The 18,518-nt window shown below is 47.9% G+C and overlaps 1 protein-coding gene across 1 annotated transcript in view; it reads left to right on the top strand.

Annotated features, from left to right (window-relative positions):
• Positions 1–8,611, top strand: part of CNPY3 (canopy FGF signaling regulator 3) — an 8,878-nt gene extending 267 nt beyond the window's left edge. Inside the window, exons 2-6 of the mRNA XM_077764819.1 lie at positions 3,668–3,819; positions 4,828–4,924; positions 7,117–7,239; positions 7,490–7,607; positions 7,965–8,611. Coding sequence (XP_077620945.1) covers positions 3,668–3,819; positions 4,828–4,924; positions 7,117–7,239; positions 7,490–7,607; positions 7,965–8,176 — 702 coding nt within the window. The 3' untranslated portion in view covers positions 8,177–8,611. The remainder of the gene's footprint in view (positions 1–3,667; positions 3,820–4,827; positions 4,925–7,116; positions 7,240–7,489; positions 7,608–7,964) is intronic.
• The last annotated feature ends 9,907 nt before the right edge of the window (positions 8,612–18,518 follow it).

Here is an 18,518-nt window from a genome sequence, read left to right as displayed (position 1 = left end):
GTGGGTGCAAGATCCTTGCCTCCTGAGCTAGAGTCTCTTCATTCATTGAAGCCACTGTGTGCCTGGCACTGTGCTGGACGCTGGGGACACGGGGGCGGGGACGAGAGCAGGTCTCGGTGCACCTGGAGCTCTCAAGTCGGTACAAAAGAAGCAGTTATAATCCAGGGTTGGTAGATGCCATGATAGATACAGGGTTTGCGGGCCGAGTCAGGAGCATCTAATCTAGCCTACTGATGGGGGAAAAGGCTGTGTGTAGAGGGAAGTCAGGAAAGACTTCTTATAGGAAACCCAAACAATAATTAGGACTTCGCAGGGCGAAGAGAAGTGAACAGAGAGAATGTCTTGGGAAACCACAGATGCAGAGGCCTACAGGCTAAGAAGCAAAGGACAGACAAGTTTGAGGAACTGAAAACGTCCGTATGACTGTTCTTAGGGGAAGAAGAGCCTGACTCTCTCCTTTGTGCCCTCACTAATTGGTGTAATTGATGGACTCCCCCACTGGCTGAGAGCTCCTTGAAGGCAGGACCTTTTCTCAGATATTTATTCACACAGTGCCTGGTACGAACCCAGTGACTATTTTTTGAATAAATAGGAATAAACAGGGACTATGGGTACAGTGTATTCAGGAAAGAGAAAGTCTGAGGCCTTAGGGGAGAAGAATACAGGGCCACTTTGGGACAAGAGTAGACCTGGGGGAATTTGGTGAGGGAGGAGGATTTAGGAATAAGGAGAAAAACGAATCCCAAAGGTATAGGAGTGGAGGTGTGGAACTACAGAGAGAAAGAGCACCAGCACCCAAGTCAGCCATTTAGGACTGTGAAGTGCCTTTCTCCCCCCATTTCTGTTTTCTCCTCAGAGTTTCACAGCCACTCCTTTCTTCCCATCTCTGTAACTCAAACCCCTCAGAAAGTTGGCTATAAATCCATTTCATCCCAATTCACAGGGTACAGCAGGCCAGATGTTCCCTAAGCACTGGGAAGTGGGGGTGGGGTGGTTTGGGACACATAATCCTTTCTTTGGAGAGATGAAAGGTGAGATACTTCAGACATGAGCCGACTTCACTGGGAGGGCTCCCAGTATGGGTGCTAGCCTGTACCTTGTCCCTCAGTCCCATAAATAGACAGGCAGAGAGTTGCGATGCTTTCCTTTCACTCTTTCTCTAGAACTCTCCTTTGCGGGGTTCACTTCCTCTCTTTGTTTTCAGTCTTAGTCTCCACTGTGTCTCTAATTATCCTCATAGTCTAAGAAGCTCACATTTCATTCCATTAGGAGGCATTCACAGACTGAGAAGCAGAGAGCTGGCAAAGATCTTAAGAGATGATTCTAGTCCAACCTCATTCTGTAGCTAACTGATAAAGATTAATTTAAAAGGCATTTTCAGGGTCACCCGGGTGGCTCAGTCAGTTAAGCATCTGACTCTTGGTTGTGGCTCAGGTCACTCACGGTTTGTGAGTTTGAGCCCCCACGTTGGGCTGTGTGCCGACAGCATGGAGCCTGCTTTGGATTCTCTCTCTCTCCCTCTCTCTCTCACTGCTCCACCCCACTTGCACAGGCTTAAACGCACACGCATGCCCTCTCTCACTCAAAATAAATAAATAAAACTTTAAATGCTGACTGTATCTGGCCCACAAAGCCTGCCTCCTGGCTCAGTAGCCTCAGTGGAATAGGCCTTGGCACAGAGGAGGGAAAGGCTGCTCAGAAAAAGAGTAGGTGGGTGTCCATGAGAATCTGGGGCCGGTGCCATGAGCCTCCTCCAAGTCTCGTTCTGGGTGGGATCCCCAGAGGGGGTCTTGAAAAGGTAAGGTTTGGAAGAGCTGGGAAGCAAGGTTATGGTTGATGGGCACAAGAGAGAAAGGAGGTTCCAGGTCCCCAGGGCCTGGAATCCTAAACGCGGAGGGTGTGGGAGAAAGGAGCAAAAGAGCCAGAGAAGTGATGAGCTCACATAGTACAGAACAGAGAGGGGAGGGGGACAGGTGTCCTGGATCGAGAGCAGGGAGGTGAGCCACCTGAATTCATTGCAGACTCTGAGATCCCAGCTTGTATTTTGGCATTTTCGTGTGGTCCAGATTCTCCAAGCCATCTATTAATGGGTATGTTATAAAATATTACCAAGCACGCCTTCAGGGGATGTGCTTGTTTCGGTGGCAAATTGGTCTCCTACCAAAGTCTGCTGTCAGTGTTATAAGAACCCTGATGGCATTTAGCCTATAGATCATGTTCATTCAGAAGCATCAGAAGCTGCTCGACCACAGACACAGTCTCTCAGCAATATTTATTAAGTATCCAACACACAGAGTCCTAGACTAGGGGAATACAGAAAAAAATCCAATTACATGATGCTCATTTTGGGTACCCTTATGGTCTAGTTGGGAGACACAAAATGGCCAAAGGCCCTTAGAGCATGGATCCTGAAGAGGCCCAGATAAAATTAAGAGCATGTGGGATTGGTCCAGAAGAGCTTTCTAGTAGGAGGAGGCTTTGAAGTTGGGAGAATGGGCAGAAAAGTCCCTAGAGGGCATTAAGTGTGCTCCCGGAGCCTTGGACAGGTCACGCTTTTAGTGGTAGCACTCCTCATGCAGTGGTAATTATTTGTTTACAATTCTTTCTACCCCATTAGACTGGATCTGGAACCTTGTTTTCATCTGTGAATCCCCAGGCAGTGCCTGACACCTAGGAGTTGCTTAATAACTGAGGAAGAGTAAGAGGAAACTAGATGAATGTACAGAAACAGTAGACACAGACCGGGGTGGGGGATCAAATTACCATGGTTGAAACAGAGAGCTGGGAGTGGAGTAACGTATGAGATCAAGTAATAAAACAGGCATTCAAGACATTTGGGGACAATTGGGGAAATTTGAATGTGGACTGAGTATTAAGTGATGCTGGAATTATTGTTAATTTTCTGAGTATTGGTATGGCTGTATGGTTGTCATGGAGAAGGTCCTTAATCGCCAGAGATGCATGAGGACATTTCTAGGGGTGAAAGATCATGATATCTGCAACTTATTTCTAAAATGGTTTAGCAAAGGGGCGCCTGAGTGGCTCAGTCAGTCAAGCGTCTGACTTTGACTCAGGCCGTGGTCTCATGGTTCGGGAGTTCGAGCCCCGTGTCGGGCTCTGTGCCAACAGCTCAGAGCCTGGAGCCTGCTTTGGATTCAGTGTCTCCCACTCTCTCTGCTTCTCCCCCACCCGTGCCCTGTCTCTGAAAAATAAACAAACATTAAAAAAATTATTTTTAATGGTTTCGCAAAAACAGTGAATATTGTTGAGATATATTACTATATTATCATATTATTTTATATTATGTATTGGAGAGAGATTGTAGCAGATCATTAACAAAGTGTTAAAATGAGTGGAACATGTATAGTTGTTCATTGTACTCATTCAGCTTTTTTGTATGTTTGAAAATTTTAAAGTAAAATGATTACAGAGGGCGGTGGGGGTGGGGGGACAGGAAGGAGCTGGGAGAAATGGAGTCCTTAGGATAAGGGCCAGGACTGGGCACACGGGGCAGTGAGTCTTGGAGCCGAGTTTCTCCCAGTGGCCTCCACGTGGTGGTCTGGGGCTAACTCCTTCCCTGCCTGGAGTGTTGACCCACTCCGGGAGAGGCACCCCCCTTAGTGTGTTTTGCTGGGTGCTGGCTCCTGTCAGACTCACGTGCACTCAGTGGGCTGTGCTGTGTCCCCCACCCCCAGTGTGTAAGTACGTTGCCGTGGAGCTGAAGTCAGCTTTTGAGGAAACCGGCAAGACCAAGGAGGTGATCGACACAGGCTATGGCATCCTGGACCGGAAGGCTTCCGGAGTCAAATACACCAAGTCGTAAGTGAGAAAGGGTACCCACTAGCCCGGCCTGCTTTGTTCCTAAAGGCTTTAGATGCTTGGACTTCCCTTCTCCCTTCCAGCGAGGCAGACCCACCAAAGGGAGGTGGCTCTGACCAACACCTAAGTTTGCTTTTGCCCCCAGCTCTTTGTGTGGGCTTCGTAAATCCCTTCATTCCGCTCCTTATCTGTCAAAGCAAGACTGTTGGGCCTTATCTCATCTGATAAGACTCTTGGATTACTTGGACCAGTGCAAATTTAAAAATAAAAATTGGTAACATAGGATTACCAATTTTTAATTTTGCCAGGAATAAATACCAAAAATAACCCCCCCCAAAAGCCTTTCATCAGTCATGATTGTCCTTTCAAAATGAAATATTTGGGGGCTCCCAGCTGGCTCATTTGATGGAGTATGCGACCCTTCATCTCAGGCTTGTGAATTCAAGCCCCACATTGAGTGAGTGTAGAGATTACTTAAAAGTAATTTTTTTTAATTAAAAAAATTTTTTAATGTTTTATTTATTTCTGAGAGAGAGACGGCATGAACACGGGAGGGTCAGAGAGAGAGAGGGAGACACAGAATCTGAAACAGGCTCCAGGCTCTTGAGCTGTCAGCACAGAGCCTGACGCTGGGCCCAAACCCACGAACCGTGAGATCATGACCTGAGCCGAAGTTGGAGGCTCAACCAACTGAGCCACCCAGGCGCCCCTAAAAATAAATCTTAAAACAACAACAAAAAGAAATATTTTAACAACAAAATTTAATATTTTGCTTTATAAAGCCATCTAAATACTGAATCATTTAGCTTTATAAAAAATGCCTTCCCACAGAGCTGTTACAATTTTGCCTCTCTGGTCTGTGTTCCAGCGTTTCAGGGCCCCCAGACCAGATGACCTATCTTCCTTCCAGCTCTGGCTTCCCTTTGCTGAGACGCGCAGGTGTTGGGGTAGCAGGGCCGCCGGGGCCGGGGCAGGAGCTCAGTCCCTCTCGCGCTGCTGTCTCTGCAGGGACTTACGCTTAATCGAAGTCACTGAGACCATCTGCAAGAGGCTCCTGGACTATAGCCTGCACAAGGAGAGGACCGGCAGCAACCGGTTTGCCAAGGTTGGATTCATGCTTGTCCTTCATCCCCACTGGGGTCAGGCCTGCAGGTGTCTCTGGGCCACTGGTGTGGGTGTGATTTGAAGATCACGCTTGGGGTTTCCCGCCTTGGCCTCTTCCCATTCGTCATTGATCACGGTGTACATTCCCCCCCACACACAGAGTGGCCTGGCTTTTCAGTGGCAATAGACACATTCTTCATGGCCTGGGCTGCCCATCAGGGCCCTGTCTCAGCCTCAGGCCGAAATGCTGCAGGGTGGCAGCCCCCATGGAGGCCTGGATACTTGGGCAGTGAGAGCTCAGGGAGTACTGACCTGTGGGGTTTAGAGATGTCAGAAGACACGGCAGCGTGTGGAGGAGGGGTTTATTCCCTGATTCCTCTGGGCCCACAGGGCACCCACCTGGACCTTTGTCGGGGTGCCTGTGTGACATTTAGTGCACTTATTCTATGCGCGAATGCCTCTGTCCCTGAGGAAGGAGTTTCTTACAACAAGGCCCCTAGTTCTTTGTCTCTCCATTTTCAGTGCCTGGCACATCGTAAGAGACTTGCTGCCCGCATTTCTCCACCTGAGTGCCCTTCCAGTGAAGCTGATTAGTCAGAAACCCCTGGGAACCCTAGAGAGCCTTAAGCAGCAGAAGTGTTAGATTTGTAAAATTTTGTATGAATTTTGTATTCTACTCAGTAATAAATCCAGGTTTTGCTTTAATATACAAATGTTCATGGGACCCCTGGGTGGCTCAGTTGGTTAAGCATCTAACTGTGGCTCAGGTCTTGATCTCACAGTTCATGTGTTCGAGCCCTGTGTCGGGCTCTCTGCTGATAATCATGCAGCCTGCTTGGGTTCTCTCTCTTTCTCTTTCTCTCTCTCTCTGCCCATCCCGCACTCATGCTTTCTCTCTCAAAATAAACTTATAAAAATTTTTAAATGTTTTTATTTATTTTTGAGGGAGAGAGATAGAGACAGAGCATGAGTGGGGGAGGGGCAGAGAAAGAGGGAGACACTGATTCCCAAGCAGGCTCCAGGCTATGAGCTGTCAGCACAGAGACCTTCGTCAGACTTGAACCCATGAACTATGAGATCATGACCTGACCCAAAGTTGGTCGCTTAACCGACTGAGCCACACAGGCACCCCTAAATAAACAAACTTAAAAAAAATGTTTAAGATCATTTTCCATAGCAATAAAATGAGAAACAACCTAACCATCCACCAGTGGTTAAATAAATTGATATTGCCGTTCAGTGGACAAAACAAAGAATAAGGTAGCTCTTTATGGATTGAATCAAAATTATCTCCAAGGTCTGTTATTAAGTAAATAAGGCCAAGGTGCAGAATAGTGTGTCTGCTCTATACTACGCTGGTGTAAAAAGTGGGGGTGAGGAGCGCAGGATAGATTTGTATGTATATTCGCTTGTAGTTGCATGCATTACCTCTGGAAAGATAGAGGAAGTAGATCACCGTAGGTGTAGTCTCCAGGGAGAAGACCTAGGTAGCTGGCCAAAATATTTTTACAGAGCCTTGTCTTCCCTGCCTCGCTTGTACCCTCTTCCAACCCAGGAAAGGCACAGCCCTGGGAAGAACCTGGAGCAGTGAGTGGATCTGGCCAGGGAGCGTGAGTGTTCCCGGCCACAGTGACACAGTGAGGGGGGAGAGCCAAGACACTCTTCGTTCCTGGGAAAGGAGTAGCTATTCAAAGGCCCCGAAGACAACAGGAGCCCTTTTTGGGGTTGTTTTTTAAAATTATTGTTATTATTATTATTTTATTTTTTTTAGAGAGGGAGGAGGAAAAGGGGGGGGAAGAGAGAGAGAGAGAAAGAGAGAGAATCTTAAGCAGGCTCCATGCTCAGTGCAGAGCCCAACGCGGGCCTCCATCCCACAACTGTGAGTTCATGACCTGGGTCAAAGTCAAGAGTCAGACGCTTAACCTACTGAGCCACCCAGGCGCCCCCCACAGCAGCCCCTTTTGAAAGGTGGAGGTGTGGGGAGGCAGGATGGGGTGGGTGTGGGTGTAGATGTAGGTGTGTAGGGGTTGTAGGAGGCAGGCCTGAAAGGGGAGAGGAAGGTGAAGTCGAGTGTGAGAAGCCAGAGGGTCCTGACTTCTCAGAGCCGGGTCCTTGGGCCTCCAGCACCTCCCAAAGAGGAGGGTGTGAGGCGGGGAAGGCTCTCGGCTTCTCATGCCTGGTTGTCTCTTCCAGGGTATGTCTGAGACCTTTGAGACATTGCACAACCTGGTCCACAAAGGGGTCAAGGTGGTGATGGATATCCCCTATGAGCTGTGGAATGAGACTTCTGCAGAGGTGGCTGACCTTAAGAAGCAGGTAAGGGCCCTTTAGCCCTCAGGCTACCGTGCCCCACAGGGGTGGGTAGGGACTGGGCTGGGCCTGAGGCTGAAGAAGGCCACCAAGAGCTGGGAGGCTTTGGGCAAGTCACTCACCTCTCTGTGCTCAGTTTTTTCAGGAGAATCCCAGCCACCCGCCTGTCCTGCAGTGAGTTGTGAGGCTTGGCTGAGCTCCCCCTGGGGCGAGTCCATGCCGGGGCTTTGCCAATGCGGTGTGTTCTGATTCATAGTGCGACGTGCTGGTGGAAGAGTTTGAGGAGGTGATCGAGGACTGGTACAGGAACCACCAGGAGGAAGACCTGACTCAGTTCCTCTGCGCCAACCATGTGCTGAAGGGCAAGGACACCAGTGAGTCTGAGGGAGAGGGAGGGCAGGGCGGGTGGGCCCTTGGTTTTACTGCTTGCTCCCCTTCAGGGAAGGTGGGTAAGGAGAGGACAGAAAAGAAATAAGAACTAGAGAACACCAGAGCCTCTCTGCCCTCGAGGAGCTTGATGGGACAGTGTAGAGTAAGAGGTACTGAAACCGGGAGAATAACATGGAGATAACTCAGATGCCCCCCGCCCCGAGGAGCTGGGGGGCCACAGACAGGCAGGAGGCAGGGACTTGGACGTTGGGCACCACTGCCAGCTGCCACTTCCAGGGCCACCCAATCAGCGCTCCTCAGCCAGCAGACCCGTCTGCTGAGGGTGTCTCTCCTCACCCCAGGTTGCCTCGCAGAGCAGTGGTCCGGCAAGAAGGGGGACACAGCCGCCCTGGGTGGGAAGAAGTCTAAAAAGAAGAGCAGCAAGGTCAAGGCCTCGGGCAGCGGCAGCAAACAGAGGAAGGAGCTAGGCCTCGGAGAAGACCCCAGCTCTGACGAGGATGAGGGCATCCAGAAGGCATCCCCCCTCACACACAGCCCCCCGGATGAGCTTTGAGCCTAACCCAGCACCCCCTGTACCGCGACCCCCGACCTGGAAGCTGAGGAATCGGGCACAGCTCTGGTGGGCAGGCGGGCGGCTGTCCCGCTCCAGGGCCTCCCTGCCGCACCGGCTTCCTGCCGGGAAAGACACAGGCCCAGGGGGGAGCTGAGACCCGCTGCGGCAGCCTGCCGACCTCCCCCCTCTGCCAGGCGGCTCTTCTGCGCCAGGCTTCGGGCGGGCCGGGCGGTTTCACGCCTGCCGAGGACTCCAGTACGAACTCCGGAGGGGCAGGTGTGGGGAGGGCGCCCGGCCTTCACCTCCCCTCACTCCTTCCCAGCTGGGAAGCAAGACTACAAGCCACCCCACCCCTGCTCACCCCCTCCTGTGGACACCTTGCACTCTGCCCGGCCCTCCCCAGGGCTCACAGAGTAAAAATCTTTTGGCCTTTTTTGTTCTGATTTTTAAGTCCCTTCTGGCTCCTCAGAGGGGCCTGGAGTCCCTGTTGCTCTCCCGCCCCTTACCTTCTGCCCCTCACCTTCCAGCCCGGGAGGGCCAAGTGCAGAGAGGCTGCTCCCACACCCCCTTATTGACACTGGGCCTGCCAGCTGTGGCGAGGCCCAGGTTGTTTTGAGGTGAGGCCCTGGACCCGGCTTTGTCCCTGCTCCTCAGCTGCCTTTGGACTCTCTGAGCTCCCCAGGCCAGGAGGGGCCTCGCTTGCGCCCTGGGCATCTGGCCGCCCTCCCTCCTGCCTCTCCTCTGTCGACCAGAGCCTTCCCCTTTGTTGTGTAAACCAGTTTACTGGTGACCCCGCCAGATCCCGCCCTTCCTTCCCACCTCTCCTGCCCTACTTGTTGGTCTTGAACCTTGTTCCCTGATGACCACAACTTATCATTCTGCTCTTCTAGCTGTTGTGCCTGGAGTCTGGAAGGGAGGACACCCCAGCTCCCCAGCAACAGCTGGTCACACCATGTTCTCTGGGTGCAGGGGAGGAACCAGCTGGCCTCTCGTGTAAGAAGGGGTGGGAGGCCCAGGGACCGCCCCATTCTGTCCTGAGGGCAGGGATCAGGGCCCTCAGTAGCAATAGTGCAGACAAGTGCACACTCCCAGGGCTTTAACTTGAACCCTTACAAGTGTGTGGGGGGTTGCCATTAGCCTCATTTTGTAGAAGACAAAACTGAGGCTCAGATTAAGTGACATGCCCAAGTCCTGCCGTCAGGAAGTGTGCAGCCGGCACGCAGACTCTGGGCCCATTGCATTTCCACTGCCCCGAAGCCACCAGCTCCTCCCCCACCGCCCGCCACTGGCAGCGTGCTCCACATCCAACTGGTTTGGTTTCTTAGCCTGAACTCCACCCTCACCAGCAATCCTCTTTTCAAAGGAAAGGCGGAGGCTTCTTAGAAGGAGACAATGGCAGAAGGTCCTGGCCAGGCGGCGTCCCCCCGCCCCCAGGTCCCCTGAGTGCACCCACCCAGACTCCGTGCTTCTGGCCTGGGCCTGGTGGGCAGGAGGGGATACGCTGCTGGAGTGTCCCAGACTCTGGCTCTGGTGACATGTTCCAGGGTCTGAACTGGGGGTGAGGGGCCCCCTCGTAGCTTGGGCTCAGGCCCTCTTCTCCCCTGTATCCAGGCAGCCAAGGCCATAGAGGGCAGGGCAAACTTGGAAGCTTTTTTCTTCTGGCTGGTGAGGCTTCCAGCGGGTCCTTGAAGGAGGCTACTTGTTTGGTTCAGCCCCTCTGCCCCCACCCATCTCCAGGACGGGTACTGCCCCGTGTTGAAGGGGCTGTGGGCAGTGAGATTCCAGTCAAGACTCAGGTCCCACTGAGGACTTTGTTCAAGCGCTGGAGCCCAGGGCTGGGGAAGCTTTGCAGACCCCTGGACTGTCTAGGATTTCGTGGCTAGTCTCTGATGCCCCCATTCTGTCACTGACCCACAGCACCTCAGTGCCTGCTTTACATCAGTCCCTAGAGCTTCACTGGTCCTTAAAGGAGGATGAGACAAGACCTGTCCCCTTACTGGGGTGTTGGCCCAGCGACCCAATCCAGGCCCAGTCCCAGACCAGAGGGCAGACAGCGCTGTGACTGCTTTGCTCTTTGACCTGTGGCTGCTGCATGAATAGCACCTTGTTCCTCACCACCACCACCACCCCCACACACACTACCAACAAGAGCCAAGCCGGTTGCATACACTAGCTCTCCACCCACCCACCCATGCCAGCAAGCAGCCTCTCCCCCAGCTCAGCCTGGAAGAGCCAGAGGCGAGATCCAGCTTTCCCTCCAGGTATTTCTTTTCCTCTCCCTACCACACCTTTCTGCACTTGAATATTGCCTTCCCCTCTCCCACACCCCTTCTCTCTATAAGATGAGGGGACTGACTGAGCTCCAGTTAATCTGATTTTAGTCCCTTTCTTAGAAATCCCATTAGGACAGGGTTTCCTAAACTCACTTGAACATGAGAGTCACACGGAATGGTGGTTAAACACAGATGTCTGGACCACCTAAGATTTTCTGGGCTGGAGACCTGGGAGTACATGCTTAACAAGCCTCTCTCATGATTTAAAAAAAATTTTTTTTGATGTCTTTATTTTATTTTGAGAGACGGAGAGCGAGGGGGGGGTGGGGGCAGAGAGAGAGGGAGACACAGAATCTGAAGCAGGTTCCAGGCTCTGAGCTGTCAGCACAGAGCCCGATGTGGGGCTCGAACCCACGGACTGAGATGACCTGAGCCGAAGTCGGACACTCAACTGACAGAGCCACCCAGGCACCCCTCTCATGGTTCTTAAGATGAGGCCAGCTGGGCCCTACTGTACTGGGAGAAACACAGGGTGTCTTGCTAAGAGGGGGCAGGGCCTCAATGAAGCCACAATGTCCGTGCCTTGTCCTCAGAAACACGACTTGTCAGAACTCCAGAGAAGACCGGTCTCTTAGGCAAAGACTTCCAACATCCAGAACCACAAAGGCTGTTGAGCAAACCAGAAAGCATTTCTTTTAGTTCCGTGATTAAAAGAACCACAGGCCCTGGTAGTCAAGTGTCAGGGATTGGGGCTCTGTAGTCTTGGGCAGATACACAGGGACTCTATTTATTCTAAAGGGCAATTCCTAGAAAGTAGTTTCTTCAACTTCCCAGTTCCTGGATGGTATTTCCAATGCAGCGTCTCTGCACATCAGAAAATGGTGCTCTTCACACCTTTCACTTCCATCTGTCAGAAAGTTGTCTTACCGTCAGCTTTGTCAGAATAAGACACTGATCACCAGAATTCCACCAGAAAATAATAAATTTACAAACCACGAATGGCAGTCCCTTAAATATGGAACCTTTGTGCAGTATCCAACTGTCCACATGGTCACAGCAGCCCTGCATCATTTCAGTTCACAAGTGTGAGCCAATGCCTCTTTATTTTTTTATCTTAGTTTTTATGATTATTATTTTAGGGAGAGAGAGAGAGAGGAACTTAAGCGGACTCCACACTCAGCATAGAGCCCTGTGTCAATTCCACAACCCTGGGTTCATGAGTTGAGCTGAAACCAAGAGTCCAACACTCAACCAACTGAGCCACCCAAGCGCTCCATTATTTTTTTTTTTTATCATAAAGCACACTTCTTGCTACAGATGCGTGGTCTGCACCTAACTGGTTTATAGGAGAGCTCTGTGGATTAATCCTCGCAGCAGAGACGGCAGAATCTCTCTTGAACATCCCCTGATGGCCTAGTTTGCTCTAGTAAGACGTATCACTGGGATAATAGCTACTATTTTTTGAGTGCTTACTGTGTGACAAACAGTTCTACATGCTTGACATAATTATTTAATACCGCTATGATCTTAAGGCCATGGATTTCTAAAAACTGTTGAAATACAAAAAGTGCATGTAAGTGCTCAATGGTTTTTTACAAACTGAGCACCCAAGTCCCTGCACCCAGCTCATGAAACATTACCATCGCCCCCTCTACACACACACACCCCACCACCACCACCACCACAAAAAGAACAGTGATTTTCATCTATTTTTTTTTCCTTGTATCCCTAGCACTTAGTAGAGTACAGCACAGAATAGCAGCTTAATAAGTAGTTCTTGAAGGAAAGGTTAAATAATTTATCCAAAGTCCCACATAAGTGGTCCTAACAGGTTATGAGCATAGGTGGAATGGCTTCAGTGTCCTGAGGTACCCTGCAGCTATGACTTGGCTTAGATAGTACTATCCACCTCTTACGTGGCTCTCTTCTAGAAGATAGCTCAGCTATACAGTCTGCTAGTCTATGTCTTCCAACTTCAACGTGGGGATTGCAAGTAGGAGTAAGGTAACTTTCAAGTCTCTCCCTTTTCAGAGTTTACTGTTGTGTATAGGTGAAAGCCAGCTTGACCCTTATGCTGCCCTCAAGGGCTGGCTTTTTTTTTTTTTTCTTTTTCTTTTTTTTTTGAAGTAATCTCTTTACACAACATGGGACTCAAACTCACAACCCCAAGATCAAGGTCACATGCTCCACCTATTGAGCCAGCCATGTGCCCCTCAAGGGCTGGCTCCTGTTTACAACTTCTTTTTTTTTCAAAAATTTTTAATGTGTTATTAACTTTTGAGAGAGAGTTTGCTTCTCAGCCTTTTGGCTAAAATCAAGTGTATTTTTGAGAGAGAGAGAGAGACAGAGTATGAGCGGGGAGAGGGGCAGAGAGAGAGGGAGACACAGAATCCGAAGCAGTCTCCAGGCTCTGAGCTGTCAGCACAGAGCCCCATGTGGGCCTCGAATTCACCACCTGTGAGATGATGACCTGAGCTGAAGTCAGACGCTTAACTGATTGAGCCACCCAGGCACCTCTCCTGTTTACAATTTCTTGAAGGGGAATCCAATATTATTCTTTCTTTCTTTAAAATTGTACTCTTTGGGGTGCCTGGGTGGCTCAGTCGGTTAAGCATCTGACTTCACTCAGGTAGGTCATGATCTCACAGTTCGTGGGTTCGAGCCCCACGTTGGGCTCTGTGCTGACAGCTCAGAGCCTGGAGCTTGCTTCGGATCCCCCCCTCTCTGCCCCTCCCCTGCTCACACTCTGGGTCTCTATTGAGAAAATAAACATTTAAAAATAAATAAATAGGGGCACCTGGGTGGCTCAATCGGTTAAGTGTCCGACTTCGGCTCAGGTCATGATCTCACATTTGTGGGTTCGAGCCCCGGATTGGGCTCTGTGCTGAGAGCTCAGAGCCTGGAGCCTGTTTCAGATTCTGTCTCCCTCTCTCTCTGCCCCTCCTCCTCTCATGCTCTGTCTCAAAAATAAATGAAAACATTTAAAAAATTTTAAAAAACAAATAAATAAATTGTATTCTCCATTTACTAAGGTTGTACAAGCCAACAGAACTGAAACTTCCTTTAAAATGACTCTTGGGGTGCCTGGGTGGCTCAGTCGGTTGAGCGTCTGACTTTGGCTCAGGTCATGATCTCATGGTTCGTGGGCTTGAGCCCCGCGTCGTGCTGACAGCTCAGAGCCTGGAGCCTGCTTCGGATTCTGTGTCTCCCTCTCTCTCTGACCCTCCCCTGCTCACTCTCTCTCTCTCTCTCTCTCTCTCTCTCAGAAATAAACAAATAAAACATTTTTTAAAAAATAAAAGAAAATGATTGTGACTCTTTATAAGGAAGTGTTGTTGCGCATCGAGAGGGGAGAGAAGCAGGCTGCCTCCATCAGCAATTCCAGGGGTGGCAACACCTCCAGTCACCACCAACCCCCCAAAAAGATAAAAGGTTTGCAGTCCAAAAAGGGGAACAAAACCAAAAAGACACTGAAAAAGCTAGATTTTACCTTGTTAGGAATTACTTACCAAAGTGGCCTGTGTTTTACTGTTCATCTCATCAAGACATGACAGCAGGTGTAAGTCTCCCGTTTCAATGAGCAGTGCTTATTTAGCGTGCTGCCAGGGCTTAAACAGTATATAATTTTTATGTGGAAGCTCAGCAAGCAGATTGGCGTACCCCGAAGAGATCTTATTGGACATTAGCACACCTTAAAATGACTTTTAACAAAGTGTGAAATGGCCAAAGAAAGCTTCTCTTCTTACACATGGCTGGAATTCCTTCTCCATTAATTAGTGCTGCAGTCCAGTGATGTAGAGACCAATTTCACGCTCGCTTAACAGGACTTTTTTTTTTTAATATTTAAAACATTTTTTAATTTAAAAAAAATTGGAAAATACACATAAATATGAAACTTACCATATTAACACATAAATATAAAATTTACCATAGTAACCAGTCTTGAGTGTACAATTCATAGCATGAAGCACATTCACCTTGCTGAGCAATCATTCTCCAGACTCCTTTTACAAAACAGATACTCTGTACCCATTAAAGGGCTCCTCCTCTCCCCTCCCTGGCCCTCCTCACCACAGTCTCACTTTCTGTCTTCATGACTTTGACTACTCTGCATACCTCATACAAGTGGAATCATACAGTACTTGTCTTTTTGTGACTGGCTTATTTCACTCAGCATGTCTTCAAAGTTCATTCATGTTGTTTTTGTTTTATTTTGTCTATATCCAAGTTAGTTAGCATATAGTGCAATAATGATCTCAGGAGTAGAATCCGATGATTCATCACCTACGTTTAACACCCAGTGCTCAACCCAACAAGTGCCCTCCTCAATGCCCCTTGCCCATTTAATCCATCCCCCCACCCAGCACCCCTGCAGCAACCGTCAATTTGTTCTCTGTATTTAAGAGTCTCTTACATTTGGTTCCCCTTCCTGCTTTTATACTATTTTTGCTTCCCTTCCCTTATGTTCACCTGTTTTGTCTCTTAAATTCCACATATGAGTGAAGTCATGATATGTGTCTTTCTCTTCTAATTTCATTTAGCTTAATACCCTCTAGTTCCATCCACGTTACTGCAAATGGCAAGATTTCATTTCGATTGCTGAGTAACATTCCATTTTGTGTATATGCCACATCTTCTTTATCCATTCATCAGTTGATGGACATTTGGGCTCTTTCCATGCTTTGGCTATTGTCGATAGTGCTGCTATAAACATTGGGGTGCATGTGCCCCTTCGAAAGGGCAGTGCAAAAGGGTTCCTCTTTCTGTACATCCTCGCCAACATCTGTCATTGCCTGAGTTTTAACAGGACTTCATTAAAGCAGATTAAGTCTGCTTTATATGGTGTATCAAAAAGTTCAAAAAGGTATCCGGTGATACATCTGCTAACAGAGTCCATGTGGGTGGGTGGCTTCCCTCCCCTCCCCCCAGCATCCTAGTGTTCCATCTGGGTAGACATAGCCAGCAGACGAGAGAGAGAGAGAGAGAGAGCGAGCGAGCGAGCGCACTGGTGCATGTGCACACACATGCAAGTGGGGGCGAGGCAGAGAGAGAATCCCAAGCAAGCTCTGCACTATCAGCACTGAGTCTGACACGAGGCTCAAACTCATGGACCGTGAATTCATGACCGGAGCTGAGATTAAGAGTCAGACAGAGCCACCCAGGCACCCCATAGACAAGAGTTTTTTTCCAGAGCCTTGGACTGGAGTTTAGAAATTAGTGTCCATCATCCAAAATATTAATTTTACCTGTTCTGAATCTAAACAAAAACAGGATGCTTTCCATTTGTAGTTACTGTACATGAATACTTCACCATTCTAGAATTTTAATGTGTCCTCAAATTGGAATAGCTTGGGAGTTTGTCTGGTTGCAGCCATATTCCCAAGCTACAGTCTTTTTGCAAACATCACACATCTGGGGATGAAGAATTTATGCTTTTCAGCTAATGCCAAATAAGTACCGCATATTAAAAATATCACGGGCATCTGGGTGACTCAGTCAGTTGAACATCCGAATTTGGCTCAGGTTATGATCTCACAGTTTGTAAGCTCGAGCCCCACATTGGGCTTGCTGCTGTCAGCACAGAGCCCACCTCAGATCCTCTGTCCCCCTCCCTCTGCCCTTCCCCACTTGCTATCTCTCTCTCTCTTAAAACTAAATAAACTTTTAAAAATAAAAATATCACCTATTCTTATTTTCAGTTAAGTCAAACTGTAAATTAATTTATATTCTGGAATCTTCTCTTCCATGGCCCAGGGCCTCACATTTGTTTCTCTAAAACTCATCAGACCTAGCACGTAAAACAAAAGGCAGTTTCAATATATTTCAGTGGGTAGAGGACATGGACAATTTAGAGATGAAGGACTGCAAATACTTGGTACATTTTGTTGGCAATTAAAGAAGACTACAGAAATTAGTTATAATCTTCTAACTAGTAAAATATCAAAGAATAATATTTTTGTGTAGAGAAGAGTTGAAACAAACATTTGTTTCCGTATCAATTAATAGAAAAATTCCATTTGGAACATGATTTGATCATAATTATCCAAGTGTTCACTCTCTTGAAAAATTGCGGGAGCAATTTAAACACTCAGAACTTGGGGAATGGTTAAAAAAGTCATAACACATCTATTCAGTGTGGCCATTGAAAGCATGCTTAAGACCAAGTAATTTAAGGTCAAGAGAAGAAAATAAGCTTTGGGTAGTTAAAAAGGTCCATGAAATTTCATATGCTTTATGATGTTGACATTTTTTTAAATGCCTCTGGATGAGAAAGAAATCATACCCTTATTGACTTCATACCAAAAATCTTATTTTCAAATGGAAAGTACACTTATAAGCTACTCACAACCTATAATTTTTTAATTCAAATTTACCACCAGTATTCGTATTATTTTAAAAGAATCATATTATAAGCCTGTGGGTAAAACTCTATGTTTCTTCAAATTCGCAAGCATCAGTATGTCAATAAAAACCAAATATTTAAATAAAATTCCTTATCAGTATGGAGGGTACGGCCTTTAGCCTCCAAAGGCTGCAAACCAGTCACAAAAATGCTATGCAAACATTCAGAGGTGTGCATTATGCCAAAAAATTCAAAAAACTTTGTTTTAAAACAGGAAAGGAAAAAAACAGCTAAAAAAGCTTTTGTACAAGAAAAAGTTCTTGGGGAAGAGGGAGTGGGGGGTCATGTTACATTAAAACAAAAAGCAAGATTTTTAAAACTTTTTTATTATTAAAAAAATTTTTTATTTATTTTGAGAGACAGAGACAGCACGAGTAGGGAAGGGGCAGAGAGAGCAAGAGCGAGAGCGAGAGCGAGAGAGAGAGAGAATACCAAGCAGGCTCTGGGCTGCCAGCGCTGAGCCCGACGCCAGGCTCAAACCCACGAACCCGTGAGATCATAACCTGAGCTGAAACCAAGAGATGGACACTTAACCAACTGAGCCACCCAGGTGCCTGCGAAAGCAGGATTCTTAAACAATTGTTCTAGGTAATTTTTTTCCTTTTTCTCCTTCTAGGTAAGAACAAAATCAAAATGCTTTTTTCGGGAGCCAGTTTTACAGAAGAGCTCTGGAGTCAATGTCTTTGAATGGCGGTTTCTAAATGAAAGAGTGTGCAAAGATGTCTAAATTTACAAATCAATGCCTTTCTTTCAGGATGCACTATTATTTGTGTAAATATCAGGAGAAGAAAGTATTCCAAATCACAAGAATACTAGTCTCTAAGTATTGAGACCCAAAGAGTTGGGTAAACCTTGTGACCTATTGACATGATTGTCCTGGTCTTTCTAAAGTCCAACATGGGGCTTGAGTTCATGACGCTGAGATCAAGACCTGAGCTGAGAACAAAAGTCAAAAGCTTAACCTCTGAGCCACCCAGGTGTCCCTAAAGGGGACATTTCCCAGCAGCATTTTGAGCCCTGAGAAAATCCCAGGCTTACCTCAGATGCATTCAGAGAGAGTTAAAAGGCAAAAAGTAAATGGAAAAGAGGGCATCTGAGTGGCTCAGTGGGTTAAATGTCCAACTTCGGCTCAGGTCATGATCTCACAGTTTGTGGGTTCAAGCCCTGTGTCCAGCTCTGTGGTGACAGCTCAGGGCCTGGAGGCTGCTTCAGATTCTGTGTCTCCCTCTCACTCTGCTCCTCTCCTGCTTACGCTCTGTCTCTCTCAATCAAAAATAAACATTAACAAAATTTTTTTTAAGTAAATGGAAAAGAAATCAATAGTAAGGGAAAAAAATAATAAATTGCCCTAGGCCACTTATCTATTTATTTATAACTCCCAGTACTGTGCCTTTCTGAGTCTGTTGCCAAAAACCTGTTTGTAGGGTCAGCATGAGCACAAGACTCCATTACTTGGGCAAGACAGGCTCATTTGAGGCAGTCTGTGTGCTACAAATGGGAGCCTGCCTGGCTCCATTGGAGGAGCATGTGACTCTTGATCTCAGGGTAATGAGTATGAGCCCCATGTTGGGTGTAGAGATTACTTAAATTAAAAAAAATGGGAGGCGCCTAAATGGCTCAGTCTGTTAAGCAACCAACTCTTGATTTTGGCTGAGCTTGTGATCCC

Source organism: Crocuta crocuta, unplaced genomic scaffold (assembly GCF_008692635.1).
Source record: "Crocuta crocuta isolate KB4526 unplaced genomic scaffold, BGI_CrCroc_1.0 scaffold44, whole genome shotgun sequence".
NCBI lineage: Eukaryota > Metazoa > Chordata > Mammalia > Carnivora > Hyaenidae > Crocuta > Crocuta crocuta.
This window is presented reverse-complemented; position numbering and strand designations above follow the sequence as displayed.